Source organism: Antechinus flavipes, chromosome 4, assembly GCF_016432865.1.
Source record: "Antechinus flavipes isolate AdamAnt ecotype Samford, QLD, Australia chromosome 4, AdamAnt_v2, whole genome shotgun sequence".
NCBI lineage: Eukaryota > Metazoa > Chordata > Mammalia > Dasyuromorphia > Dasyuridae > Antechinus > Antechinus flavipes.
The window spans coordinates 147,206,650-147,234,117 of record NC_067401.1 but is presented as its reverse complement, the minus strand read 5'-3'; the positions used below and the strand labels follow the sequence as shown (position 1 = coordinate 147,234,117).

The following is a 27,468-nucleotide window of genomic DNA, read 5'->3' as shown; positions in this document are numbered from 1 at the left end:
TAAGAAGACAAAATTGAATAGGGATTCATCTGACCTTAAATTTGGGTAGCAAAATAATAATGATAATAACCATCGATCTTGCAAGTACAAATATGGGGAGGCATAGGTAGCAATTAGTTTGAAAAAAGATCTTGGGGCTTTAGTGGGCTACAAGCTCTATATGAGTCAGCAATATGGTACCAAAAAAAAACAACAAAAAACTAGCATGATCTGAGTTTGCATTTAAGAGAACTTCCAAGAATAAGGAAGTGATACTTCATCTGTATTCTGCCTTGGTCAGACTATTGTGTACAATTACAGGAACTATAGCTTAGAAAAGACAGTAAAAAGCTGGAGATTGTACCTGAGAGAGCACCCAAGTTGATAAATGACTCTGAATTCATTTCATATGATACCTGTTTTAAGGAACTGGTGGTATTTACTCTGGGGAAGAGAAGATCCAGGGGATATTAATACCTGTCTGAGTAACTGGAGGATTGTTATTGAGGAAGAAGGATTTGGCTGGTTCTATTTGGTTCCATTTAGGTTTCATTTCAAAAGAAATCTCTAGATAATTAAACTATACAAATGTGGAACCTGCTGATTCCTTCTTCAAGGTCTTAAAGCGGGGACTGCAGTGAGGATTCCTTTGGGAAGATGTGTTCGACCAGATGTCTAATGAGATACTTCTAAGTCTAAATTTGCAATGATTCACTGACCAATAACTGTCTGCTAGACACCTCCATGTGGCTGTCACATGGACATTTCAAACCCATTCTCTCCAAAACAGAATTCATCTTTCTGTCTAAGTTCACCCCTCACCCAAACATCCCAATCTCTGTTGAGGTATCTTGTTTCTAGTCAACCAGAGTAGTGACCTTGGAATCATCCTTGACTTTTTCAGTGCTTTACTCCCCATAACATGCCAGTGGCCATAGTTTATTCATTACACTTCTATAACATCTGAATTATCTGTTCCTTCTGGTTCTAGCTCCATGGTCCTGTGATCCCCCTTCTCTCCACTCACATAATCACACAATTCTAATTCAGACCCTCATCATTTTTCACCTTGATTATTTCAATAGTCTTTTAATTGGCATTCTTGCTTCTAATCTGTTCTTCACACAAATGATCAATTTCTAAAACAAATCTTAGAACATATCACTCTGGAATTAATTATTAGTGTGTTTTCTCTATGTGTCTCTTTGTCTGTTACTCCCTGTCTGTCTGTCTGTCTGTCTCTTTCTGCCTCAACCTTCCTTCTTCCCTCTTCTTCTCCCTTTCCCTGCCTCTATATCTGTTTTTTCTTACCTTCTTTCCTCCTTCTTTCCTTTCTCCCTCTATCTCTTTCTCTCTGCCCCTCTCCCCAAAATATTTTTTTCATTTCTAAAATCAGTGCAATCCCTCTGGAAAGCAATTGTGAATTTTATAAATAAAAATGTCTAAAATAGGAGCAAGGACAAAATGTGCTCAGGCTGTCATCTCAGAACCAAGTAAGCTACATCTCCCCCTCGGGGTTCTAGGGTTCTCCTAAGAGAGTTAAAGATGTCTCTTCTTTAATATTATTTGTTAAATCACCCACTAGCCAAGTTTTCCCTTTGTTAACCATCAGTGATTAGTACCCCAATTCCTTTTAATCACTTAACACCCATTAGTTTTAACAAAGCAATATTTACTTTGAAGATACAGCAATTAGAACAGAACAAAAAAAATTTTTTAATCTTTCCTCTCCACCCACCCCACATCACTGGAATATTCTTCTTCCTATTTCAGTCTCTGAGTGGGTTCAAACTTAGCTGACTTCCTACATTACATTGGTTATCCTATGTTTATGTCCAAATGGTATAATTCTTAGATGAAAAGTCATTTTACCTACTGCTGACCTAAAGTCAAAAGCTCTCTTCTGGCTCCTCAGAACATCAAAACAGTAAATATGGCTCCTAGGATCACAGGACCCCAGTATGCTCTCCATTCCTTCATCCAAAATGGAAAAAAACAAAACAGAACAAAACAAAACAAAACAAATGCAATGGCAGCAAAAAGTCAGGCCAGTATTCAGTGGCTACATTTTAGCCTCCATGAGGAAGGCCTAAAGCTTCTCCTCTTACAACATAGCATTTCAATGGGTTTCATCAGAGAAGGAGTATGTCAAGAGTGCAGCAAAAGAGGAAAAATATCCAGGCTTTTTTCACTAGTGCTTTTTCAAAGCCCGCTACAGCCAGTCAAAGAGACTCCTTTCACCATGTGGTTAACTTTTTCAAGCCAGTTAAAGAATGTCAACACATACTTCAGCATTTCTACGATGTTTTCCCCTTATGTGTCATCTTGACGATGCAGGAAGAAGGCTACCAAACCTCCGCCACACGATAAGCTGACTTTAGAAGCATGTGATAGTTTTCCTTACATGCTTTTTGACCCAGAGATTTCACTCTTTGGTGTATACCCCAAAAAGGTCATTAAAAAAAAAAGTCTTCATGTTCACCAAATACTTACAGCAACACTTTTTTTGTGGTAGCAAAAATTGCAATATCTAACCAAAATCGTTAATATGCAAAGAAATGACAAATATGGTGAAACTTAACATGAAAGTGAAGCAAGCAGAGCTAAGAGAACAATATTCACAATAAAAATAACAATGTAAAAAAGACATGTCTTCACATTATTGGGAAGTGGGTTTTATGGGTGTAGATTTTTGTATATAATGTTAGCTATTGTTGATATACTAATTGGTTTGACAGAGTTTTTTTTTTTTTTTTCTCTTCTTTTTAAAACATTATTTGACATAAGGAATGGCTTTCTAGGAAGGAAAAAAGAAATACAGGGGGAAATCTAGGTGATGAGGAAATAAAAGCTATCTATTAAAAACATACCCCTGAAATTTTTATTTTCTCATCTATGAACAAGTGTATCCCTTAACATAGTAAAATTTTACCTACTTCAGGTTAAAGTTTTTTTTTTTATAATCTTTGTACTCTCACCTAGGATATTAGGAGTTTAATAAACAGTTTCCTGAATTGAATCGAATCTATGAGCAATAATGTATCCAACTTTAAAATTGGACTTGAACTTCCTAGCACTGTGGCCCAAGCAAAGGAACTAACCAGCTATTCCATTAGCTGCTTGTTGGGCTTATTAAAAACTGCAGGTTGGGTATGAAGGTTACTTTAACTTTTAGAAATGACCACAAGGCATCTGAGACAGTTAGCCAAATAAATATTTATTAAACCCCTATCGTGTACTAGAAGCTGTACTAAGTACAGGGTTTATAAAAAGAGGTAAAAGACCCTGACTTCTAGGAGTGTTAGACAGACAGGAAGATTGGAGTTTGAATCCTCTTAGACACTTACCCAGATCTGTGATCTTAGCCAAGTCCCTTAATTTCTTTTAGACTCTATTACTTCACCTGTAAATGAAGACAATAATAGCACCTGCCTCACAGAATTGTTTTAAGGATCAGATGAGATCATATTTGTAAAATGTTCTGAAAATCTTAAGGCACCATGTAAATATTAGTTGCTGTTGTGGTTGTTGTGATTAATGTTGTTATTTCAAAAGCAGAGCCTCCTTCTCTTTAGAGATTGTACTGCAGTACTTCTGGGACATCCAAAACCCATCTCACATATCATATATTCCTCTCTTGCATCCATTCAACCCTTCATTCCAAAATTTCATCTTAACTCCATCCAGCCCTTCCACTGTACCCCTTGGAATGCCTGTTATAAGCAACAAACTTCCTTCATCTTAAATCTTTTGCTCTCCACTTTGTCCATTTACTAACTCTTATTGAAATCTGGCTTCCATGACTACACATACACACACACACATACATGCACATATATACATGTACATGTATGTATATGTATACATATGTGTGTGTATATATAACCTATGTTAAATTACTTGCTTTCTCAATGAAGAGTAGAGCAAAGCAAGGGAGGGAAAGAAAGAATTTGGAACTTGAAATTTGAAAGAATGTTAAAATTGTTCTTTCAAATAATTGGGGGAGATAAAATACAAACTAAAATAGTACAGTACTAAAAATAAAATAAAACAGTACTGTACTTCCTTTATTAGCTCACAATCCCACTATCCACATTTGGCTCTTCCAAATCTTTTCATCCTTTATGGCACTGTTATGGCACCCTGTCCCTTTTTATTCCTCTCTTCCCCTGCCAACTCCAAAAAGAGATCTTTGTCTCACAGTTTATGGAAAAATGGAGGCCATTCATCATATACATTTTTTTCTTCTTCCTTCTTCTCTTATCACTCAGGTGCTCCTTGCCAATTTTTCCTCCTTCATGATCTCTGTTTCATATGATGAAGTAGTCTTACTCCTGACCAAGATTATTCTCTCTGCTTATTCAAGTGATCCCATTCCATCCCATCTTTTCCAATAGATTGCTTCCTCTACTATCCCCACTCTTAATTAATTTCAATCTCTCCTTCTCTACTGATTCATTTCCTATTGCCAACAAATTGCTATGGTTTCCTGTCCTGAAAAAAAAATCCTTCTTTCCATTGATCTTTCCATTCTTGCCAACTATCATTCTATATCTCTATTGCCCTTTGCAGCAAAATTTGTCAAGAAAGTCATCTGCATGTACTTCTACTTTTTCTCCATTCATTGTCTTCTAAATCCCTTTCAATCTGGCTTCCTACCTTATCATTCCACCAAAGTGCTGTTTCCAAAGTTATTAACAATTTCTTAGTTGCCAAATCCTTTTCTCAATCTCCTTGATTTCTCTGTGATCACTGACACTGTTGATCACTCTCTCCTCCTTAATACTCTTTTCTCTCTAGGTTGTTGGAATTCCACTCTTTCCTGATTCTCCTCCTACCTACCTGACCACTCCTTCTCTGTCTCCTTTAAAGGATCCTCTTCCAGATCACACACTCTGCTGTAGGTATTCCTCAGGAGTCTGTCTGAGCCCTCTTCTCTTCTCCCTCTATACTACATTATTTGGTGATCTTATCATTTCCCTTGGATTTAATCATTTCTATGCTGATGTTTTTCATATCTATCTTTCTTGTCCTAGTCTCTCTATTGATCTCCAGTTTCAAATATCCAACTGACTTTTAGGCATCTGGATCTGGTTGTTCAGCAGACATCTTAAATTCAAAATTTACAAAGCAAAACTCATTATCTTTTCCCCTAGACCCTCTCCATCCTCCTTCTTTCCCTATTACTATAGAGGACCCACCATCCTCCCAGTTCCCCAGGCTTAAAACCTAGGAATCATTCTGGATTCCTCCGTATTTTTCACTGTTTTCACTTCTATATCCTATCCAATGTTGCCAAGGTCTGCTGATTTCACTTTTGCATATCTCTTTCCAGTTTACATTTAGTCACTAAAGTGATTTTCCTAAAGCACAGGTTTGATCATGTCTCACCCTCAACCAGTGACTCCCTATCACCTCTAGGATCAAATGCAAAATGCTCTTTTTGACACTCAAAGCCTTTCATAAGTTATTCCCCTGGTACCTTTCCAGTCTTCTTATATCTTACTCCCCAAGATGTACTCTTCAATCCAGTGACATTGGCTTCCTGACTGTTCCAGGAACAGGACTCTCCCAGCTCTAGGCATTTTCCTCTGGCTATCCCCCATGCCTGGACTATTCTCCTTCTTTCTCTGCTCCAGCTACTGACCTTTCTGATTTTCTTTAAAAACTAAAAGACTCCCACCTTCTACAGAAAGCTTTCCCTAACCCCTGTTAATTCCAGTGTTTTCTTTCTTTGTATATTTATTTTTATGTTGTTTGTAGGCTTAAGCAGGCTTAGCAGTACCTGAATATTAAGTACCAGAATAGGTACTTAATAAATGTTTATTGATTGATTGACAAAGCTTGTCATTTTCCCATTCCACCAATAGGAAGCTGCTAGAGAATAATTCTCTTGGATATCCTAAAAAGTGACCCTGAAGACTCTAGAGAAACAGGTTCTTTCTTTTGGAAAGAGGCCACCCTCCCCTTCATTTTGTGCACCATAATTTGGACAGTATACAATCCAACCTTGGGCCCCTCTTTGAAATGACTGCCAAAGCCTCACCTACCAGAACATAAACTAGTAACAAAAAGGTGTGGTTTACCTTTATCACTGTGCTGGCATGTATAGAACAGAGAGTACAAAGCAACAAGAGCTCCTTTAGAGGAAAGAACCAATAACCTGGGATGGGAATGGTATGATCTTTGTCCTTTGGGACACATGATATTTGGGGAAAATAGAATCTGTATAAACCAATATTTTTAAAAAATCTTCTAATAAGATTACCTTTCTACCCCTCCCAGCAACATAGTCAGGGTTTAAATAATACCAGTTTCCTTTATAAGGAGATAGCAGATGGAGTTGGTGAGGATAGAGAAAGCTCTTGGTAGAAAAATGGCTTACTAAAGCTGTGAAATGTTGTGTACAATGTCAGAATCAAATAATGTATCCATTGGCTTTGTTTAACTGTTCTCTAAAAATTTATATTATCCTTTATTTTTCTTAAGGGTTTTTTCTTAAGGATGGGCTAGAGATCTATGTTTTCTTTCCAAATATGACTTTTACGGAAATATTTTGCACAATTTTACAAGTGCCTTCTCAATAGGGAGGTGGAAGGTAGAGAATTTGGAATTCAAAGTTTTTAAAAATAAAATACATACATATATTAACAAAAAAAGAAAGAAAGTTATGTTATCCAATTTCAAATGTGTCCTTGTTGCAGTAACCCAGTTCTTTTGCTCCTCTCTAAATTATTTTCTATACTACTTAGCACAGCAGCTAGTTTAAACTTCTTTCCTTAAGCCTCCATCCAATCTCCACCCACTAAACTGAAGACATTACCTCATACTTTATTGAGGAAATTGAAGCTATTCACCTCAAGCTTCTTCTTCTCCCATTCTTCTCATTAACCAATTCCTTGACATCTCCTATGAGATCCTTTTTTATTCCATTCTCTGATAAAGAGAAAACCCTTCACATCATAAATTCAACCCTTTTACACATATCTACAATTTCATACCCTCTTTTTTTTCTCCATAGGATTATCTTTACTATCTTCCCACCCCTCTTATTTTTAATCTCCCTTTATTTACTGGTTTCTCTCCTGCTACCTACAAATATATTCAAATTTTCTCTACCCTTTAACAATTGTTATTATACTGGAACTGCCTGACATCTAGGGGTCAGGGTGGAGGGAAGGAGGGGAAAAGTTGGAACAGAAGTTTTTGCAAGGGTCAATGTTGAAAAATTACCCATGCATATGTTTTGTCAATAAAAAGCTATAATGATAATAATAATAAACAATTGTCATCATACCACATTTTTACCAGCTATGGTCTTATGTTTACTCCTTTTCTCAGTTTTTTAAAGTTCTTGAAAAATAATTTACATTCATTGCCCCTGTCTTCATTCTCTTTTAAACTCTCTGCAATCTGGTTTTAGATCTTATTGCTAAAATGAAATTTCTCTCTAGAATTACTAATAATTTCTTAATTGCCAGTCCAGTTTTCTTGATCTTCATCTTTCTTGACCTCTCAACAATATTGTTTCCTGTTGCCTTCTTCCTTCTTCTGGATACACTCTCTTTTCTGGGTTTTCTTGCCATTTCAGTCTTTTGGTTCTATTCTTACATATTTGACTTCTACTTCTCAGAGTGCTTTGCTGGCTCACCAGCTATTTCAATTCTCTTAACTCCCTCAGGAGTTATCTTGTGCCCTCTTTTCTATTTATCTTACCTGATGAAACACACTTCAGTCATCAGCTCCCTTAGGTTTGATTATCATTGCAATGCAAACAATTCCCAAATTTATATATCCAGCCCCAGTAATTCTCCTGAGCTCCAGTTCCACATCACCAATTGCCTATTATAATTGCCTATTAGATGTTGAATTGTACATCTCATCTTGTGGTTGAATCATTTCAGTGACTCCAGTTTTCTTGGCAAAGATAACTGAGGTGGTTTTGCCATTTCCTTTTCTACCTCATTTTACAGAGAAGAAAACTGGGGCGCTTGTGTGATTTGCCCAGCATCACACCGCTAGGAAGTATCTAAAGTCAAATTTGGACTCAAGTCTTCCCAACTCCAAGTCTGGTCCTCTGTCCACTATGCCATCTATTTGCCCCTGTATGTCCATACGCATCTCAAATTCAACATATCTAAAACAGAATACTCTATTCCCCTCCCTCCCAAAAGCTACTTTTCTTCTGAACTTCCCTATTTCTGTCAAGTTCATCACTAATGTTCTAGTCACCCAGATTCACAACACTGGCACCATCCTTGACTCCTCACCCTTACTCACACAACATATTCAATCAGTTGCTAAATCTTATTGTTTCTTTTTCTGTAATATCTCTCAACAATATATAATAAAATATCTCTCTCATCTATAACTCTTTCAGTCCCTTATCATATCTCACTTAGATTAATACAATTGCTTCCTAATCCACTGAATCCCATTCTAAGCCATCTTTCACTCAGCTAGCAAAGTTATTTTCCTAAACTGTAAGCCTAAACACATCATATCACTCAATAAGTTCCATTAGTTCCTTCACACCCCTAGACCAAATATAAACTCTTTTGGTGTTTAAAGCTCTTCATAGCCTGGTCTCATCCTACCTTTCCAATATTATTACATATCATTCAGTCATACCAGATTTATTTATTTGTGTGTTTTTGGCTACTCTTACCAATTCTGTGTCCTTGCACTAGCTACACACCAACCTAGTGGATAGAGGGCTCAGCCTGGAGTCAGGAACATTCATCTTCCCAAATTCAAATTCAGCCTCAGACGTTACTAAATGTGTAACTCTGGGCTATTTACTTCACTCTGTTTGCCTCAGTTGTCTCATCTGTAAAATGAATTAGAGAGGAAAATTTCAGTATCGTTGTCAAGGAAACCTTAAATGTAGTAACAAAGAATCAGACACGAATGAAAAATGACTAAACAGCAACATTTTCCAATAGATCTCAACCCTATAAAAGGAAGAAAACATTTAAATCAAACTGACCAAAAAAGCAACTTTGTGTGATAGCAAATGTAATAGTTTATACCTCTGGTCTCCCTACAACTGTCTATTAAGAAGAAAGAAGTAAATTCCATCATCTGTCTTTGCAATCAAGATTGCACCACTGTATAGCTAAATCCATCTATCTTTTGGTGTCTTTCAATCTTTACTGAATTTCTATTTGATCTTTAAGAAGAGATAGTCTCACCTTAACTCCCACTTCCTGTTATACATTCTTCTTCTCTTTGTCCTTTATATTTTTTGGTCTCTTCTCACTTCTTTATCCCATCCTTTATCATTCCTCAATATTTGAGGACTAGGAATAAGAGATTCACTAAGCAGATATCTCAACACTTTATTTAGACTTTGTAAAGGCACTGATTCTGTTATAATTTATCTAGGGATTACACATTGATTATTTGCATTCCTTAACCTACTGAATTGTGGTCTCCCGGAAGTAGGGCTGGGAGAAAACAACACACAATGTAGGTTGTTTGTTGAATTCTAGAGTACCATAGAAACAGCAATTGAACGTATTTTGATAATGGAAAAAAGAAATGACACGAAAAATATTGCCAATGCCCAGACTTCCATGGACCCTCCTTTCTTCCCTTTTCTTTAGGCTGCCTGAATGTCAAATATTCCTCCTGGTGTATAGGATAGAATGGTGCTTATCTGAAACAGGGCCACCATCCTTTAAGATGTACTAGCATGTCAAATATTCCCATACTCAGTTATTATGTGCTTGTTTCAGAATTCAGATAATTACTCACATTCATGACTTCCCTTATTATCTCACATAGAGGAAATAGAAGATAATTTTCCCCCCTCTCTTTCTCAGGTTGCTGCATCACATATCATACAAAGTCATTAATGTAATGAGGGTTTTTCTTTCTGTGATTTGCTAGTATGTTATTATTTGTTATTAGTGCCCACGCTTTTATTACTGTTTTATGCCTGCCACATATTACCCTTTCAGATTAAAATAATAATGACTCGATTTAATAATACCTTCTACTTGGGGAGTTGCTTTCAACCAAACAATTCTGGATTTTCTACAAACATTACGTCATTTATTCTCAGAACACTCCTGTGGGGGATACCACTTTTACTATCTCCTTCTGGGAAATCCTGCTATAACTCTGGCTGCCTGGGACAAAATCTCAACTCAAAAGGATCAAAATTTCCATAAGTACAGTTCACAAATAAAACTTCTGAATCAGGAAGTAACATTCTGCATAGATTGGAATTAGATTGTAAGCTTCCCTAGGTCAGGAAAAGGTGTCTTCTGGATAGAAAGCCAGCTTACTGGACAGTAAACACGTACTGGCTGTGTCATCCCTTATCTTCTCAGTGTTCTAGGTAAATGGGCAGCAGAGGTACAGTGGATTGAGTGCCTGAATTGGACTTATTTTCTGAGTTCAAATCTGGTCTCAGACACTTCCTAACTAGGTGACCCTGGGCAAACTATTTAGCCCTGCTTGACTCAGTTTCCTCCTCTTGTTAACCCCAAATGGAGTCAAGAAGAGTCAGACAAGACTGAAAAATGACTGAACTGCTCTAGATAAAACTGTTACAGACTTCCCTATATCAATGAAATCACAGGTCCAGTTTCCATCCTCAGCCTTCCAGGGTCTAGGACAATGTGTTACTAATTGGATAATTATTATATAATTGTGAACTAAAGGGGCAAGGAAGATCCTAATTCAAATCCAGCCTCAGAACCTTCCTAGATAGGTGACCTTGAGCCAATCACTTAACTTTTGTCTGCCACCCGAGAAGGAAATGGCAAACTTGTTTTGTATTCTTGCCAAGAAAATCCCATGGATGGTGTAGTCCACAGGGTCAAGAACAGTTGTACAAGACCAAACAACAACAACAACAATTGCTACCTAGTAAATGGTTGACTCTGTGATTTTTGCATTTTTAAGACTCTACCTGTTTTAAATGTTTTAAATTAAATTATCTGCAATGAGGTGGAGGGTTGTTTAATTTCCCGGAAACTTTCTATATCTTAGGTGGCCGGATTGTATTGCTTTAGAACTTTGTGTTTTTATTGTTTGCGTGTTCTTCTGGAACCTTGATTCACCCAGTTACCACACTTCCTTGTTCTTCTGCTCACTGGTTATCTTGAGTTCCTTAGCAATAGAAGCTGGAGGCTGCTCGCTTTTGTTTTCACCCTGCAATTACAGGAAGAAGACAACTTAATGCTTTGGATGCTCCTGCCCACTGTGGTGTCTTGGGGCTTCTGAAATCTCTTTGCTTCCAGAAAAACACAAGTTTCAGCAAATAAAATGTCAAATGCAATCCCTTTAAAAGAAGTGGAGACAGTATAATGTGGTGGATGAAGAGCAGCCCTGAAATATGGGAAAGGATACCTGGGTTCAAGTCTTGTGTTTTATAAATACTGGGTGTGTAAGCCCTGGGCAAATCATTCAATCTTTCAACTCTCTAAGATCGTACATGACAGAAAAGGTGCCAAGAAAATTGGTAGAAGGGAGTTTCCCCAAGCAGGAAGTTCTCAATGCCAATGAAATCACAGGTCCCATCCCTATCCTAACAGGACAGAACAATGAGAATCCCAGCTACCATCAATTCATCAGAGTGCTGCATTTCTACCAGACAAATGTGTGGACAAAGACCAAAAAAAAAAAAAAAAAGACTTTTTCTCTAGTAATAATGGTGGCATTTATATATTACTTTAAGGTCTGAAAAACACTTTACATCTATTCTAAGTATTAGTAAAGGCATTATTATCCCTATTTACAGATGAGAAAACTGGAACTCAAAAGTTAAGTGACTTCTCAAAAACCATATACCTAGGCAAAGTAGTAGATTAGAATCCCTCCAGTTCACCATGTTCCCTCCTTATAGATCTGACTGACTAGAACATTTTTTTCACTTTTATTTTTTTCTGATTACATGTAAAACAACAATTTTTTTTGGTTAAACATGTATGTTCATTTTCTACATATTTCCATATGAATCATGTTGAAATCAGAACAAAAGGGAAAATCCACAAGATAAAAAAAAAAGAAAAAGAAAAAGAAAAAAGGTGAAAATAATATGTTTTGATCTGTATTTGGTTTCCATAGTCCTTTCTAGGAATATAGATGGCATTTTCCATCCAAAATTTATTGGGATTGCCTTGGATCACTGAACTGCCAAGAAGAATGAAGACTATTTTAATTGATCATAGCACAATTTGCTGTTGCTATACACAATGTTTTTCTGGTTCTGCTTGTTTCACTCAGCATTAGTTCATGTAAATCTTCCCAGGTCTTTCTAAAATCAGCCTGTTCATTATTTTTTATAGAATAATAATATTCCATTACTTTCATACACCATAACTTATTCAGCCATTCCCCAATTGATGTGCATTTATTCATTTTGTAATTCTTTGCCACCACACACAAAAAAAGCTGTTAAAAATATTTTTGAACATGTGGGTCCTTTTCCTTCTTTTATGATTTCTTAGAATACAGACCCAGTAGTAGTACTGCTGGATTAAAGTTTTATAGCTCTTGGGACATAGTAGAACATATATTGTAAGCAGTAGTCCTGCAGAATGTAATAGAAAGAAGCCTGAGTTGGAATCAGACCCTGGGCTCTGCTACTTACTGGGAATCAGGATTGTTACCTTTTTTTTTTTTTTTTTTTTTTTTCTCCCTCTGACACGTATGTAACCTACCCTTTTGATTTTTCTGGGGAAACTAACCCTTTTCAGAAGAATGTTTTAAATGCATCAAATAAAAATCATAGCAATGCAAAAGAAACCAATTCAGATGCAAGAGTTAAGGAAGCATTTTTTAAAACCACACATACAGAGATATACACATGTTTACAAACTCTAGGTTATGAAACTAAATTTACCTGGAGAAAAGTCATTGAACTTCTCTGGGGCTAGGTTTCCTTATCTGTAAAATGAAAGGGCTGGACAAAATGATTTAAGTTTTTTCCTACTTAGGGCTAGACCTCAATTCTTTGAATAGTTTCCATTCTCTATGCCTGTTTTTTTCTATATATTTTTCCCCACCTCCTTTCCTAATTTCACATTCTGCAACTCTTTAGGTCCCTTTCTCCACATGTAATTAAGGTCACTAGAGAAATTCCTGTGTTTGGCTAGATTTAGGCACTTTCCATGGAGTTGAGCCTGTATTGTGGTCCCTGAGAAATGCACCCCATACTCAGATCCATGTAAAAAGACAGATATGACCAGAGATTCCTCTCTGGTTGTTACTCATATTGGACGATACTATTGAAAATGATTGAGCAGAAAGAGCTTTTAAAACAAGAAACAACTTTCACTCTTGCTTTCTTTTCCCTTTTGAATTTGTGACTTGGGATTTCCACAAACTCTTTCTTGAACCTCCTGATAGAATGAGATCTCCCTCGCTTCCTCTGCCTCTGTCTTCATCTCCATCTATGGCTCTGTTTCTGGCTCTTTGTCTCTCTGTTTCTCTCTGTCGTCTCTGTCTTTGTCTCTCCCTCTCTCTCTCTTTCTCTCTCTTTCTCTCTTCCTCACTCTGGCAGCTACACCCAGAGCTTGGTGAGTCTAAGGATCTCAAGTCCTTAATTGTTCTTTCTGCTCTGTATTTCTTCTGAGCACAGGTAAGTGAATAGCAGTACTGAGATAGATGTTTCTAGACAGGATAGGAGAATGGGGATTGTTAGAAGTTGGCTTGTAGCAGCTTTCTACAACTACAGCCTTTTTTTAATTTTAATTTTTCCTCTTATTTAATTGTATTTTTCTAACTACATGTAAAGAGAGTTTTCAACATTCATTTTTGTAAGATTTTGAGTTCCAAATTTTTCCCCTTCCCCAAGACCAAAAACAATCCAATATAGCTCATACATGTACAATCATACTAAACATATTTCGACATTCAATTACAGTCTTTTTTTTTTTTTTAACAAGATTACCATTAGGAAGATGATCCATGCATTAGAAGCAGGACAGAACATCTTGACCTTAAGTGGCTGCTCAGATATTACAGAATTAGAGGAAAATCAAATCTGTCTTACAAGTCTCCCAGGAATTTTTACTTCCAGAAGAATATAAAAAGTCATATATATTTCTATAGCAGTGTATGGACTCCCTTGAGTCCTCTGCCTCTTTAACTGTCCCATTCAGTCCTTCTCATCTCAGTAGAGAGTATCCAAGGAATGTTGAAGTTAGTTTAATGTTTTAAGTACTTGTTAATTCAAGCTTATGAGTCTTTTGTGTTTTAAGCATTTCTTTTGTGACAGAAAATCAATGCCTATCCTATATTTCAGGTCTGCTACTTCATACATTCTATATCATCTCTTTGGGGAGACCCTGGAAAAATTCAAATGTAAACTTTGAGAAATTTTCTCCAGATTCTGGAGAGCTAGAATGAGCCAAAGAGAGTTAGAACAATCTGATCTTTTCTTTTTAGAGATCAGCCTCCTGCAGGGCCAAATCCAATTCTCTGTGAACCTATTGTTGGGGTTCCTTGTAGGAAAGGATGTTCCCCAGTCACCCCACCCTCCCATAACTGATGAAATAAACATACACAATCACACTCCTCCCCCACAACCCAGAAATTCCCAAACACAAGTCCTTAGGATCAAATTGATTTCATTGTTTTTGTTTTTAATGGGCCACATTTTAAAGGATAACAGTTACAGCCCTATGCTTTTTTTTTAATTGTAAAAGTAATTAAAACTTCAGTTTGCTTAAGAAAACATAAACAAAATAAACTTCAACTCCAAAGACTAAGAATGTATATATATATTTTTTTTCTCTGCATCAGTAGAATGCTTACAGCATTAATTATAAATTCTTATTGTTTTACATTTTCAGAGATCAAAGTTCTATAATGTTGCAAAAAGAAAAAAAAGCAGTGAAGGGGTCTACGACTGTGATTTGAGCAGCTGCAACAACTCTGTCTGTTTTCTATTTTGATAATTCTGTTTCTTGAGATGACCACATCTTCGAGAGGAAATGAGTCAAACCCACTCAGGCTTGCTTTTCCAGCTGAGCATGTTCAGTTTCAATGAAGTAATGAATGAACTTGGCTACACCAGCCCCATTCCTACAACAGAAAACAGAGGAGCCTCAGCCAATCAGCAAACACTCAAGGTTTTCAAGTTGAGTTCAAACAGGAGCACGAATGGCCAATCAGCACAGGCGGCTCCTCCCCAACTGCTAGGTCGCAGCCAACCACAGGCCCTAGAAGCCAAAACACAGCAAACAGCCAATGCCCGGGGAGCCCGACAGCTCAAGCGTCCTCCAATGAACAAGCCTGAGGGAGGAGGAGATGGGGATGGGGAGGGGCAAGGGGGAAAAAAAAGAGCAACAGTAACAGCCTCAGAGACTAGGGGATTCGAATCGAACACCCATACATACGCCGGGGCTCTGGCGGAGAGGCGCACGGTCCAATCAGCGGCCGCGGAACGCAGGGCCTCGAACGTTGGGACACTCCCAGGCCCCGCCCCGCGCTGTTGTTTGTGGTGTTCTCCCCGGGAGGAGGGAGAGCAGGCGAACCACAACATTCGTCCGGTCGGGGCCGATTGAAGCAGGCTGCTTGGGCCGGAGGGAGGGGAGGGAGCTCAGGCGGCGATTGCTGGGGGTTGGGAAGGAGGAGGAGAGACAGGCGGACGCAGGCCGGAGAAAAAAGCTAGAGAGAAAGAAGCCAGCCTCGGCGGGCGCCTCCCCGCTCCCCCCAGCCCTCTCGGACATCGGGCTCTCTTCTTCCTTGCTGGGCGGCTGGTGCCGGCTTCGCTTCTTCTCGCCATGTCGGTGAATATGGAGGAGCTCAGGCACCAGGTCATGATTAACCAGTTCGTGCTGGCCGCGGGTTGCGCGGCCGACCAGGCGAAGCAGCTGCTGCAGGCGGCCCACTGGCAGTTCGAGGTGCGTGCGTGCTTTTCCGGCCGCCGGGAGGACTGACGGACAGACAGACAGACAGGCGGACGGGCGCCCGGGTTTGGCCAGAGCTTCCCGTTATGCCCCGGGCGGGCACCTTCCTCCCCTGCTCGCCGCCACCTCCTCTGCGCTTCACCTCTTCTATTTCTATCCCAATCCAAGAATAGTGTGTGTGTGTGTGTGTGTGTGTATTTGTGTATGTGTGTGTGTGTCTTTAAATAACCTACGGGGCCAGACCAGGCCACGAGTGGGTAGCGGCAAGTTCAGCTCCCACACATAACACATAGCTCTTTACCCTTTCGCCTTCTCCCCAAGTTGATTCGTGGAAGAAGGGGAGGGTACTGCCCCAAGAGTTCCCAGACCCCCTGGGAAGGAAAGGCTCGGGAATTTCTCCTCCCCCCCCCCCCCTTCCGCTTCGAGGTGAAGGGGGAGGGGTGGGCTATAGATGTCTGGGCCTGAGGAAGGAGAGCCTGTGACTACCCAAGGATCTCGGTGGCCCGTGGAGCTCCCCAGAGCTTTGGGCCTCTCTTTTGCTGAAGGGATGGGTGGTGGTAGCAGCTGTAAAGGGACGATGTTTCTCTCCTTGTGGTAGGGGGAGTGGTCCAGGGGAAAGCGATTGTAGGGGAGATATTTGGGGGGTAGGGGTGCGGAAGTGTCCAGATTTTCCCTTCACACTCGTCCCCCTGTAGCCCTATTGCTTATTTCTCCACGTGGGGACCGGCGGCGACTTTTAACTCGAGTGACACCGGGCTCGGTGCAGAATGAGTAGAATGATTTGTCGATTGGAAGAAAAGAGGGGAGCTGCCCTAGCTTGGCATTGCAAGGATGGGATACGTGGTGTTGGGGGAGGGGGGGCGGTGTTGGAAACAGAGGTTAAGCTGATAACTGTCTCTGGGTTTAGGCTGTGGCAGAGATGTTGAGGGCGAGTTGGGAATCCCGGCCCGACGGTAGCTTCTGTTGGGGTTCTACCCCCCTTTCTCCTCCCACCCCGGACTTGGCTAACTGCCACTCTCTGTTTGCCCACAGACCGCCCTGAGCACGTTTTTCCAAGAAACAAACATTCCCAACAGCCACCATCACCACCAGATGGTAAGTTATTGTGGGGGTTAGGAAGGTTGGGGGATGTAGAGACCTAATCCCCCACCCCCCCTCCAACCCCGAAGATGTTAGACTTATGCAAGCACGCCAGCGCGGAAGTGGGGCCCCTGGTGTGGCGGGAAGAGCCAGGGCCTCTCCCCTCCTTGCTTCCCCTCCCTCCAGCAGACAGTGACTTGGTGGGGGCTGCCCGCGGGTCTGGGTGCTGGTGATGCCAGCAGAACTGAGGGTGGGGGGCTTGCTGTCAGCCAGCGAGGCCAGTGACAGCCATGTTGCCTTGGAGCAAGCGCCTCGCCTGCAAATGTAAACAAAGCCAAAATGTCTTCCAGGAAAGAGCTGCTCCAGCGGGCCCAGAGCAAACTTTGTGACCCTGGACCCTGAGTTGCTTGACCATGACCTAGGGCATGACTCCTTCCCCCCCTCTTACCTCCCTTCCTTTTAGCTAGGCCTCCATGGAGGGAAGAGAAGTGGGAGATAAGGTGTAAGAGATTTTTTAGCCTTGGAAGTTGGAGAGATGGAGGTTTGAGGATTGCTGAAAGTGGAAGAGACCTGAACCTCCAAGTTTGTTGTTGGAGCTGCTCTGGGGGGCCATGAACCGTGGGGGGAAGAAGTGGAGAGTGGAATATTCCACTGTTCTGAGCCTTCAGCCCGAGGAAATGGGCATAGAAGGAAGGGGAAGCGTTTGTCTCTAGACATGAATGGGCAATTTGAGTGACAGTCTCCAGTATGTGGGTCCCTCCTACCCTTCCTTCCCTGTTAAGGTTGGGGACAAAACAGATTAGATCCTGATTTAAGGCAAAATGAGGCAAAGAATCCCACTTAATCTTTCCTCTCTGCAGCTGTGGTTATGTTATAAAAGACCCAAAATAACACGTTCCTTAAAGCTTTCCTCTAGCGTCTCTGCCCTCTCCTAGAACCATTTGTTTTCATGGTTAAGGGGTGCTTCTATCTCGTCTAGACAGAAAAATCTCTTCAAAGCCTATTTTACTGCCTTTGTTTCTTATTGATACCTCTTGTGTTTTTACATCAAATTAATTTCTTACATATTCCCAGTGCTCAGCTCTCTCCTTCTCAGTAAGCCTTCTTCTAAAACAAAGACTTTTAAGAAAAAAATAATTTAGCATAACCAACCACATGTTGTCCTTGACTGACAGCATATGCAACTTTCCACACCCATAGTCTACTCCTTGTGTGGTGAAAGGAGACACATTTTTTCATTCTTTTCTCTGGAGCCTGTTTGGTCAATATATCATCCTGATACCAAATGTCTATTCTTTCCCTGTTTTTGTAGCAGCTTACCTATTAGGCAAGTGTGTGTGTTGAAGTGGGGGTGGGTTTTTGGAAGAATGCCCTAGTGACCCTACCTTGTCAAATATTATTCTTCTGGATTTCTTCTCTGACCTCCTCTTGGAGTAAGTTTTTGACAAGTGCTTTCATCCTTGGCCTTCCCTTCCCCCCAACATTATCTACTGATATTTGCTTGTAGAAATACTTTGTATGCAATCTCCCTAATCTGCTTTGCTCTCCCATCCCATCAAGTCATAAAAGAGAAACAGGGAAATTTTGTTTAACTTCCATTTGCAAAATGGAAGTCCTTCTCTCAGAATTGCTAAGACTTTTAAAAATTAATAATAATAATTTGGAATAAAATGGGCAAAATGCTGACAACACCACCTGCCCCAGGTTTACAGACCAGGTGTTAGGTGTCTAAATTAGCAGAGCAGTCTGTCTGTCTGCTTGCCATCAAAGAAGAAACCTTCAGGTAGGCCCCAGAAAGTGGAGAAATTATCCAGTTATGGGAAGTGGATAATGTTCCAGCGTTCCCAAGGTCTTGAGAAGTTCCTACCTCCATCTCTTTAACTTTGTCCATAGTTAACTCAAAAATCCCTTTTGAAAGTTTCCTTTAAAAGAGGGATGAGTTCTTAAGCTGGAATCTATGAAAATGTTTTTAAAATTTTTTAATAACTGTACTTCAGCATAATTGGTTTCTTTTGTGATATGATTAATTTTATTTTATGCATTTAAAAACATTTTGAGAAAAGAGCTCCATAGATATTTCACTAGACTTGTCTAAGGGGACCATGCTAAAAAAAAAAAAAAAAAAAAAAGACGACTGCTTTAAAATGAGGCTTCTACTAGTATACTGGTATCTGGAAGATGGAAGTTATCTGCTGCCTCCTTTCTCACCAGTTCCCTCCCTAGCCTGGGGACCTGTCTTCCCCAGATGACCCATTTCTCAGAAGCTTCTCTTTGGTGTTTACTATTGCTTGTTGTAATCTTTGGTGGGGTCCTTGGGAAAAGATAGCATTGCATTCTTTCCCCTCCCCCACCCCCAGATAGTATTGCATTCCTTCCCCTCCCCCACCCTCAATTAAGAGCTGGGTCAGAATGGTTTTCCTCTTTGATTCAGTGTGTTCATTCTGAGACTCCTTACATGGCTGTGTTAGTACAGCAAGTGTGTTGGAATTAAATAAGGGAGGTGTGTCTTAAGAAAGGAACTGTAAATTGACCTGTTCCTGTTTTTATCTTGCCCTTCTCTGCTAGACATTGTCTAAAGGAGCTAAGTGGTAATAATGCATATGGGACTGAACTCAGAGCCAGAAAGACCCAAATTCAGATTTCAACTCTGACATATACTGGCTATGAAAGTCTACATTAACCTCTTTTAGCCTCTGTTTATTTAATAAGAGCATTAATATTTCTCAGGATTGTTGCATGGATAAAATAATATATAAATATGCAAAGCATCTTGCAAATATTATTCTCTCAGGTGAAAACCACCTACTACCACAGCAGCCTCAACTACATTGTTATTCCAATTGTGCCCCAATTTAGGGAAGGGAGGAGGGCAGGTCTATTCGAAGTAGACTGTTTTCTTGTCCACCAAGACAAGACAGGACAGGCTGAGAGCTTGACCCTTGCTAAGTGAATGTACCTTTTGGCATCATAAAAATTTGCTGAATTTTCCCTTAAGACACAAATTATTGAAAAGTATATACATAAGACAATTTAGTGAACATTAAAAGCTAGCTGTACTAGCATTAGGGAATACAGAATTTAGTTGAAACAAGTTCTACTATGTACCAGAGCAAACGAAAAGTGGTCTATCCCTCCCCTCATGGACCAGTGCAGCACATGATCTTGTGCTTCTTCTAGGGGGTACTCTAATCCACATTTAATCACCTTCTACATTTGCGGTGTTCTAACATCTGCCTTCAGTCAGCTTACATTATACCCGGAGGGGAGGATAGATATGTAACATAACTATACTCAATATAATTTGAGAAAGGAGAGTAACAATAGCTGTAAAGTATGTGGAGGGGAAGAGAGGTCTTTCTTCAGGTTTTCTGTAGAGATGAGATTTAGGTTAGTCCCAACAAAAGAACAACCCCTATAAATCCACAGACAGACAAGCACTTTAACGGGAGCATCAGACAAGCTAATAGAATGGCAGATGAAGCATATTCCTCATGTTTAGAGTTTAAAATGTGAAAAAAACCAAAACAAATGAGAGAAGTAAGTTGGGAGTGCCAAGAAGATCCTTAACCATTTTAAGTATAACAGTATAAGAGGTATGAGACAATGTATGAACAATGTATTGACTGTGGGAAAAGTGCAAGACTTGAGAGTCAAGAAAATCCAAGTTCAAAGTCCAGAACTGCTATTCAGTACTATTTTGAGCTTGGGCTTCAGGTCTTAATTGGTTAAAAAAAAAAAAAAATAGCTTTGTTCTATTCAACTCTTTATGATCCTTTTGGGGATTTTCTTGAAAAGATACTGGAATGTTTTAGCATTTCCTTCTCCCAACTCACTTTATAGATGAGGAAACTGAGGCAAATAGGATTTTGGTTTAAGTGACTTGGCCACTGTCACCCAGCTGGTAGGTGTCTGAGGCCAGATTTGAACTAGGGTCTTTATAAAATAACTGAATTTTATAACAGTACACAAAATCATTTTTAAAGTCCTAAAAATAATTAGTGTGGTAGGGGATATTTATTTTTTTTAATTTAGGTCTAACCCCTTATGACATAAGTAGTTTGAAAAGCTCTTGATTGAAGTTCAGTATCTTCTGATGTTAAAGATTTTAACAGTTTTCACATCTGGAAATGACAGATGAATAGGTCCAAATGGAAGAAGTACTTTATTATCTGGGACTGTTGAATCATAATAGTTGTTTTTTGGTTCCTACTACCAGTTATGACAAAAGTTTTCACATCTGAAAATGACAGATGAATAGGTCCAAATGGAAGAAATACTTTATTATCTGGGACTGTTGAATCACAATAGTTGTTTTTTGGTTCCTACTACCAGTTATGACAAAAGTTTGAAATCTACCAATACTCTGGGGAGAATTTTTTTAGAGCATTTTAGAAGAATTTCTTTTTCTTAAGTTTTCTTTTTTTTTCTTTTTTTTATATTTTATTTTATTTAACAATAACTTTATATTGACAGAATCCATGTCAGGGTAATTTTTTTTTACTACATTATCCCTTGCACTCACTTCTGTTCCGATTTTTCCCCTCCCTCCCTCCACCCCCTCCCCTAGATGGCAAGCAGTCCTATATATGTTAGCTATGTTGCAGTATATTTTCTTAAGTTTTCAAGGTGAGGTATATAAGTTTTGTCTTTTAATGAATATCACCTTTATTTGATAAGTGGCTAACAACAATGGCTTCATCACTACAAGGCAAAACATTTACTTAAGATGGGGTTCTTTGTTAAAGATAGTAGATATGAATCTATATTTCAGGTGATTTTGGAAGCTTATAATTTTCTATGCTACAGATCTAATTACAATCCTGTTTTTACAAATTTGTCACATAGAAGATAGAATAGCTCCTAGTCAGACTAGAATTGTTATCTTTTCTTATTCTCTTGTGCTCATAGTCTTAATATTATCTTCATTTTGAGGTTTCTTCGAAGGTCTCTGTACCACTTGTCTCTTTAGGGCTGGTTAGCTTAATTTAAACTAGGTTTGATGGTCTATAAAATCCATGTAAAATGATAGTCAAGTGCTCCGTTATAGAGAACTTCAGCTCTTTTCTCAGGATATTTCAACCTTTGCCCATACTGAGTGAGGATACTGGAGTCTGTAATCAATATTATCAAAGATTATCTTTGTTTCTAAATGAAAAAAAGAATACATGTACAAGTCTGAATGTCTTCCCACTTTCAGCGAATTGTCTTTTGCACCTCTCAACCCATTTGGGAAATTTGTTGGATTGTAGGATAAAATGCAAACTCCTCAGCCTTCCTACTGTAATTCCCCCTTCCAGTCTTGTTTCCCTTCAAACTTTTTCATTTATTTCAGACACAATGGATCACCAGCTGTGTTTTACTGATCTCTGCTTCTTTTGTGTAAAACCCTTTCTGCCTGTGGAGATCCATCTTTTCAGTCAAGACCCATCTCAAATGCTCCTTCCTCTAGGCAGTCTTCCTTGATTACTCTATCAGAAAAATATCTGTCCTTCCTGAAATTTGCTTTGACATTTTCATAATAGTCATACGTTTAATTTCTAATAAGGCAAAAATTGATATATCTAATCTGCGTAAACAAATGTTGGCGAGTATAAGAGAACCTCATTAATTAAGAATCTAAGGTCAGAAAATTTGAGAACCATTTATATAGGCAAATGCTGCAAGACATCAGAGGAGAGTAAATTTGCTGGATTGCAATAGTTGGGGAAAAGATTTCATGATTTGAGCCATGACTTGGATTTAGAAAAGTCAAAAGAAAGAAGAAAAGTGAAGAGGGCATGTGAGCAAAGAGGAGGGATTCAACAGAAGATGGGCTGAGGAACATTGAGATAGTGTAGTACTGTCTAATTTGGAGTCAAATGAGACTGAAACTCTTGAGCTTCCATTTTCTCACCTGTGAAATGAGTATTATAATACCCCTAGGGCTTCTTTTGTGAGCATCTGGTGAAAATAATTCCTGTAAAATACTTTGTAAAACTTAAAGGACTTCATTAAATGTCATCTGCTGTTAATGATAAAGGGAATAGTGAGTAGACAAATTAAAATAATTGTAGATTGATATAAACTGTAAATATAGAGCCCTTCTGTTATTTCTCCCATTTCTCAGACTATCAGAGCTGGAAGAGATCAACTCCCTTTTATTGCAGATGAGGAAACTGAAGCCCCGAGTTGGGGAATAAGGGAAAAAATCATTTATGTAGCACCTACTATGTGCCAGGCACTGTGCTAAGCACTTTATTATTAGTACCTCATTTGATCCTCACAACAGTCCTGGGAGGTAGGTACTCATGTTATCGCTATTTTACAGTTGAAGAAACTGAAGCAAATAAACATGACTTGCTTGGCATCACCTAGTAGGTGTCTGGAAGCTCAGAAGTCTTCCTGACTCCAGGCCCAGTGTTGGTGGCATGTTAGGGACAGAATAGACTGCCTGGTGATGGAATAAGTTAATGCAGAACCATTGTGCTTCCACATATAGATGGTTTGTAGAAATAGCTTTTAACCAGATTCATTCTGAAGGAACTAGGCTGCCACTACTTGGTTGAATTGGAGGGTTCAATTTGATGCTTGCTAATAGAATTCACTGGCTGCTCCCATTCCCCCTCCAGTTCATTATTTCTTGCTGTGGGTAAAGTGGGTCCTTTGAAGTTGATGAGTGAGGGCAGAGGAAGGCAAGTACAGGATCGAGAAGGCGGTAATGTTGTCCTCATCTGACTAAGATGTTCTTCAAGTGGGAGCGCTTTGTAATCCTGGGCAGGCTGCTATGAGACTTCAGATCCTAGATTTAGAGAGGATAGGATTTCTGAGGGGTTTGAGGCTCAGGAAGGTTAGTGACTTGCTGCCCATTACTTAGGTAGTAAGGATGCATTTGAACCCAGATCTCATCCCTTCAAATTCAGCTTCCTTTGTACTAAATAGCACATTAGACTGTCCCTGGAAAGGGGAGGGACAGTTTGTTCTCAGGCCAGACCTCCCTTCCACTTGAGGCCCTGGCTAGAGGTTAATTGGAGCTAAATCAGGAGGCCTAGATTCCTTGAATTATGTTCTCTTCCTTTCCCCTACCTTCCTGGGGTGGGTTCTAGAGAGGAACCACTCCTACAGCTAAAATTAGGAGACCTGCACAGAATGATAGAAGGCTTTAGGAGGGAAAAGGGAAGCTGCTCAGGCACTTGAATTTCATTTCACTGGCCTGGGTTTTTCCTCTTTGCTCTCATTCCCCAGGAAGGAGGCTAAAGCCCCAGGGTGGAGGGGTGGGGGGCAGAAACAGCTCATTTAGCTGAATTTGAAGGCTAGCTTCACTTGCCTGGTTTCCTGGATCACAGGAATCTAGAAGGGGACCTTTGAGAGAAGGGATAACTGATCCACTCTTCTCCTGAGTTGTGATTTGTCCAGGAGCACAGATAATTAGTGGCTGAATCAGAATTTGAGCTTCAGTCGTCCTTGAGTCCAAATCTAGAATTCCCTGAACCTGCCAGGGTAATGGAAAGAGATGAGTCCAGAAATCTCGATAGCTGCTCTTTATCCAAGTTAGGCATATGATCCTGGGCAGAGGCACTTAACACCCCACCCCACCCCCAATACTAAGTTTTCCTTTTCTGTAAAACGGGGATTACAGTCTCTACTACACCAAATCATTAGGATTTCATAAGATCATGGTTGTGGAAAACCCTTTGTAACTATAAAAATACCATAGAACTGGAAAAGTCCTTGACCTCAGTCTAAACATCTCTCTTCTTTCTTCCCCTTCTGCTCGGTGTCAAGATCTGGGCTGGAGAAAAAAGCCTTTTAATTCCTTCAGAACTAATCTGAGGGTAGATGTTAATGGTCCTCTCAGCACTAAAATATCTGTGAATATAGTGGCTAAGATTTAGAGAAGTGAGCTCCCGAACCTATCCCGAGATTCACAGCTAGCTAGCAAATAATGGGGCCTGTGTATGAAACTGGGTCTGAGGTCTCCATGTATGGCTTTCTTTTTGTGTACCATTGTATACAATGGTTTGTACTGGATTTTGCCTGAATTAATCCAGGTAATTTCCAAATAAAGGGGAGGAATTCAGTAAAAGAGAAGATGAGTAGAGGAACATTGAGATGGTGTGGTATAGCTGAGTCAAACGGCACCTTAGCCAGTACCTGAATCACCTCTTGAGCCTCCATCTTCTCACCAGTGGAATGGTCATTATAAATACCCATTTGACCTCTTTGTGAGCATTGGGTGAAACTAATTCCTTCCAAAGCAGTGCCCTTGCTCTGCCAGAATTCTGGTGATTTGTCCACATTTCTCTGCATTGTTTCAAATCTGAGAGGATGGGGTAGATAGTTACGTCTCACTGCTGCTGCTGCTGCTGCTGCTGCTGCTGCAAGAAACCTGGAGGGAAGGAGGGATCCAAGGTTGGGAAGATGATCTGGGAAGGCTTTCTGCTGACTCTTAAAAGCAGAAGGCCACAGATCAAGAAGTGGGGGGAGTGTTTGTAGAATATGTCAGGGTAATTCTGGTAGTTGATTGAGTTCTGACTGGGTCTGAGCTTGCCTGGATACCACACCGTTGTTTTTTTTTTTTTTTCTCTACAGATGTGTACACCTAGCAACACACCTGCTACACCACCCAATTTCCCGGATGCATTGGCTATGTTCTCCAAGCTACGGGCCTCGGAGACCCTGCAAAGCAGTAACAGTCCCATGACAGCCATGGCTTGCTCCCCTCCTGCAAACTTCAGCCCCTTTTGGGCCTCCTCTCCACCCAGTCACCAGGCAGCCTGGATCCCACCCTCCTCCCCCACAGCTCACAGCCTACATCACCTCCACCATCCTCAGCCCACGTGGCCCCCTGGGGCACAACAGGGGGGTTCCCAGCAGAAAGCTGTGGCTGCAATGGATGGGCAGAGATAAGACTGTTGCTGGGCCCGGGCTGGGGGTGCAGGGGCTAGAAGTGCTTGGGGTAGGGGTGGGTGCAGAGAAGGACAGGTTAGGGAAGGGTGGGGTGGGATGGGGTGGGGTGTTTCCTGAAGATTGCACTGGAAAATTTTATAATTTTTTTTAAACTTCCTGAGCCACCCAAGGCCTTCAGGGGGGGATTTCTCTTCAGGAAAGTCAATAACTGGTCTTTTCTCTTTTTAATATATAACTATAATATATATAAATATACAGATATATCTAATGTATAGGAGAATGGGGCCAGCCTTGGAGAGAGGAAGATGGAGAAAACGTCTTTCTGTCACCTCTCTCTTTGCTTCACTTACCCCAGAGTGGAATGCTTGGCTAATAACAGATAGATCTCTGGGTAACGAGTTCTGGTGACCTGAGCTGGGGTGGGATGGGGTGCCAATGTCTAGAGCAGCTATGACAGGGAGGGGGAGGGGGGTAAGGGGTGCACTCCCATTCTCTGCAATGCTGAGGCTGTGAACCTGGATCGAGGCAGCAGCCAGACAAGCCAGGCTTTCTCCTTGGGACTCCCCAGGAACAGTGGCCACAGAAAAATGGATTTGAGGGGAAATGAGGATGTTGTGCACCCTCCCAATCTGGACTCGGCCTCCCAAGTGCTGATCACAGCTGCCGCTGTTCTTCTGACCTCAGACTGGAGGGAATCTTCTTCCCTAACCCCCAATCACTGCTGCTTAGACCCTGGAGGCAGCCTGTTCTTTTTGCCGGTTTTCCCTGGGGTCTTCACCCTGGGTGTGGGGGTGGTGAGGGCTAGGGTGGCCCACCTCCAGATAACATTTTTCTCCTCCCCCTTCCAGAGCTGGGGCCCTGTACCATATTGTATAGGAGGGTTGGAGGTGGGAAGGACCTAAGCTTCTCCCACCAGAGCCACAGGTGGTGGGGGTGGCTGGCTTGGTTGAGCTGGACAGGAAAAGCTTGCAACCGAGGACTTTTGGTTTAGTTCCCAAATCAGAATCTTGCTCATGCCAGGTTGAGTTTTTTTTTTTTTAATTAATTTAAAATTTTTTTAAAAAATGAATTTTCTAACCTCCCGTGTCTGTGGTACTGCTCTTTCCTTGGAAACAAATCTCTCCTGTTCTCCAATGATCTTAGACACTGGAGTGGGGCTAGAAGGGAACTGAGTTAAATGAGGAAGGGAGTTTAGGTTGAGAAAAGTGATCTACCTTGAATCATGGATTTGTAGTTGAAGAGGGTGGGATAGAATCAAGTTTGAGACCTGAGCTGTTTATCCTTCCTTTTCCCAGGGGTTCCATCTTGTTCTTTGTCCCTTCAGAATACAGTCTTTAGACTCAAGGAGAAGAGAGGAGCAAGCTCTTGGTCAAATAGAGTTTTGGGATGATGGAATAGTTGGTCATCTGAACAAAGTCTAGCTCTTTAGATGATTCCCTTTGTTGTACCTGCCCAAGAACCCACCTCACAACCTTCCCTGCCATTTCACTTTCAAACTCTGAAGTGTACCACCTTTCTTCTAGAAGCTATAGCTAGGCTTTTCTAAGTCTTATTTTAAGTCCTCCCCAACTCACCGTCCCAGGAGTAGCATGTGCACGTTGTGAGACCTGCAGTAGGACACTGGAGTGCCCAAGAAAGGATTGTACATAAC

The 27,468-nt window shown here is 40.4% G+C and overlaps 1 protein-coding gene across 1 annotated transcript; it reads left to right on the top strand.

The window, feature by feature from the left end:
- Positions 1–15,558: 15,558 nt before the first annotated feature.
- Positions 15,559–26,899, top strand: UBALD2 (UBA like domain containing 2). Its single transcript, XM_051995020.1, has 3 exons — positions 15,559–15,845; positions 16,884–16,946; positions 25,500–26,899. Exons 1-3 carry the CDS (start codon positions 15,726–15,728, stop codon positions 25,815–25,817), a joined length of 501 nt encoding a protein of 166 aa, XP_051850980.1. The 5' UTR covers positions 15,559–15,725; the 3' UTR covers positions 25,818–26,899.
- Positions 26,900–27,468: the final 569 nt, after the last annotated feature.

Coding starts and splice junctions, on each gene's coding strand:
- UBALD2 (XM_051995020.1), top strand. CDS start 15,726: ATGTCGGTGAATATGGAGGAGCTCAGGCACCAGGTCATGATTAACCAG. Junction 15,846..16,883: donor CGGCCCACTGGCAGTTCGAG/GTGCGTGCGTGC, acceptor GTTTGCCCACAG/ACCGCCCTGAGCACGTTTTT. Junction 16,947..25,499: donor GCCACCATCACCACCAGATG/GTAAGTTATTGT, acceptor TTTTCTCTACAG/ATGTGTACACCTAGCAACAC.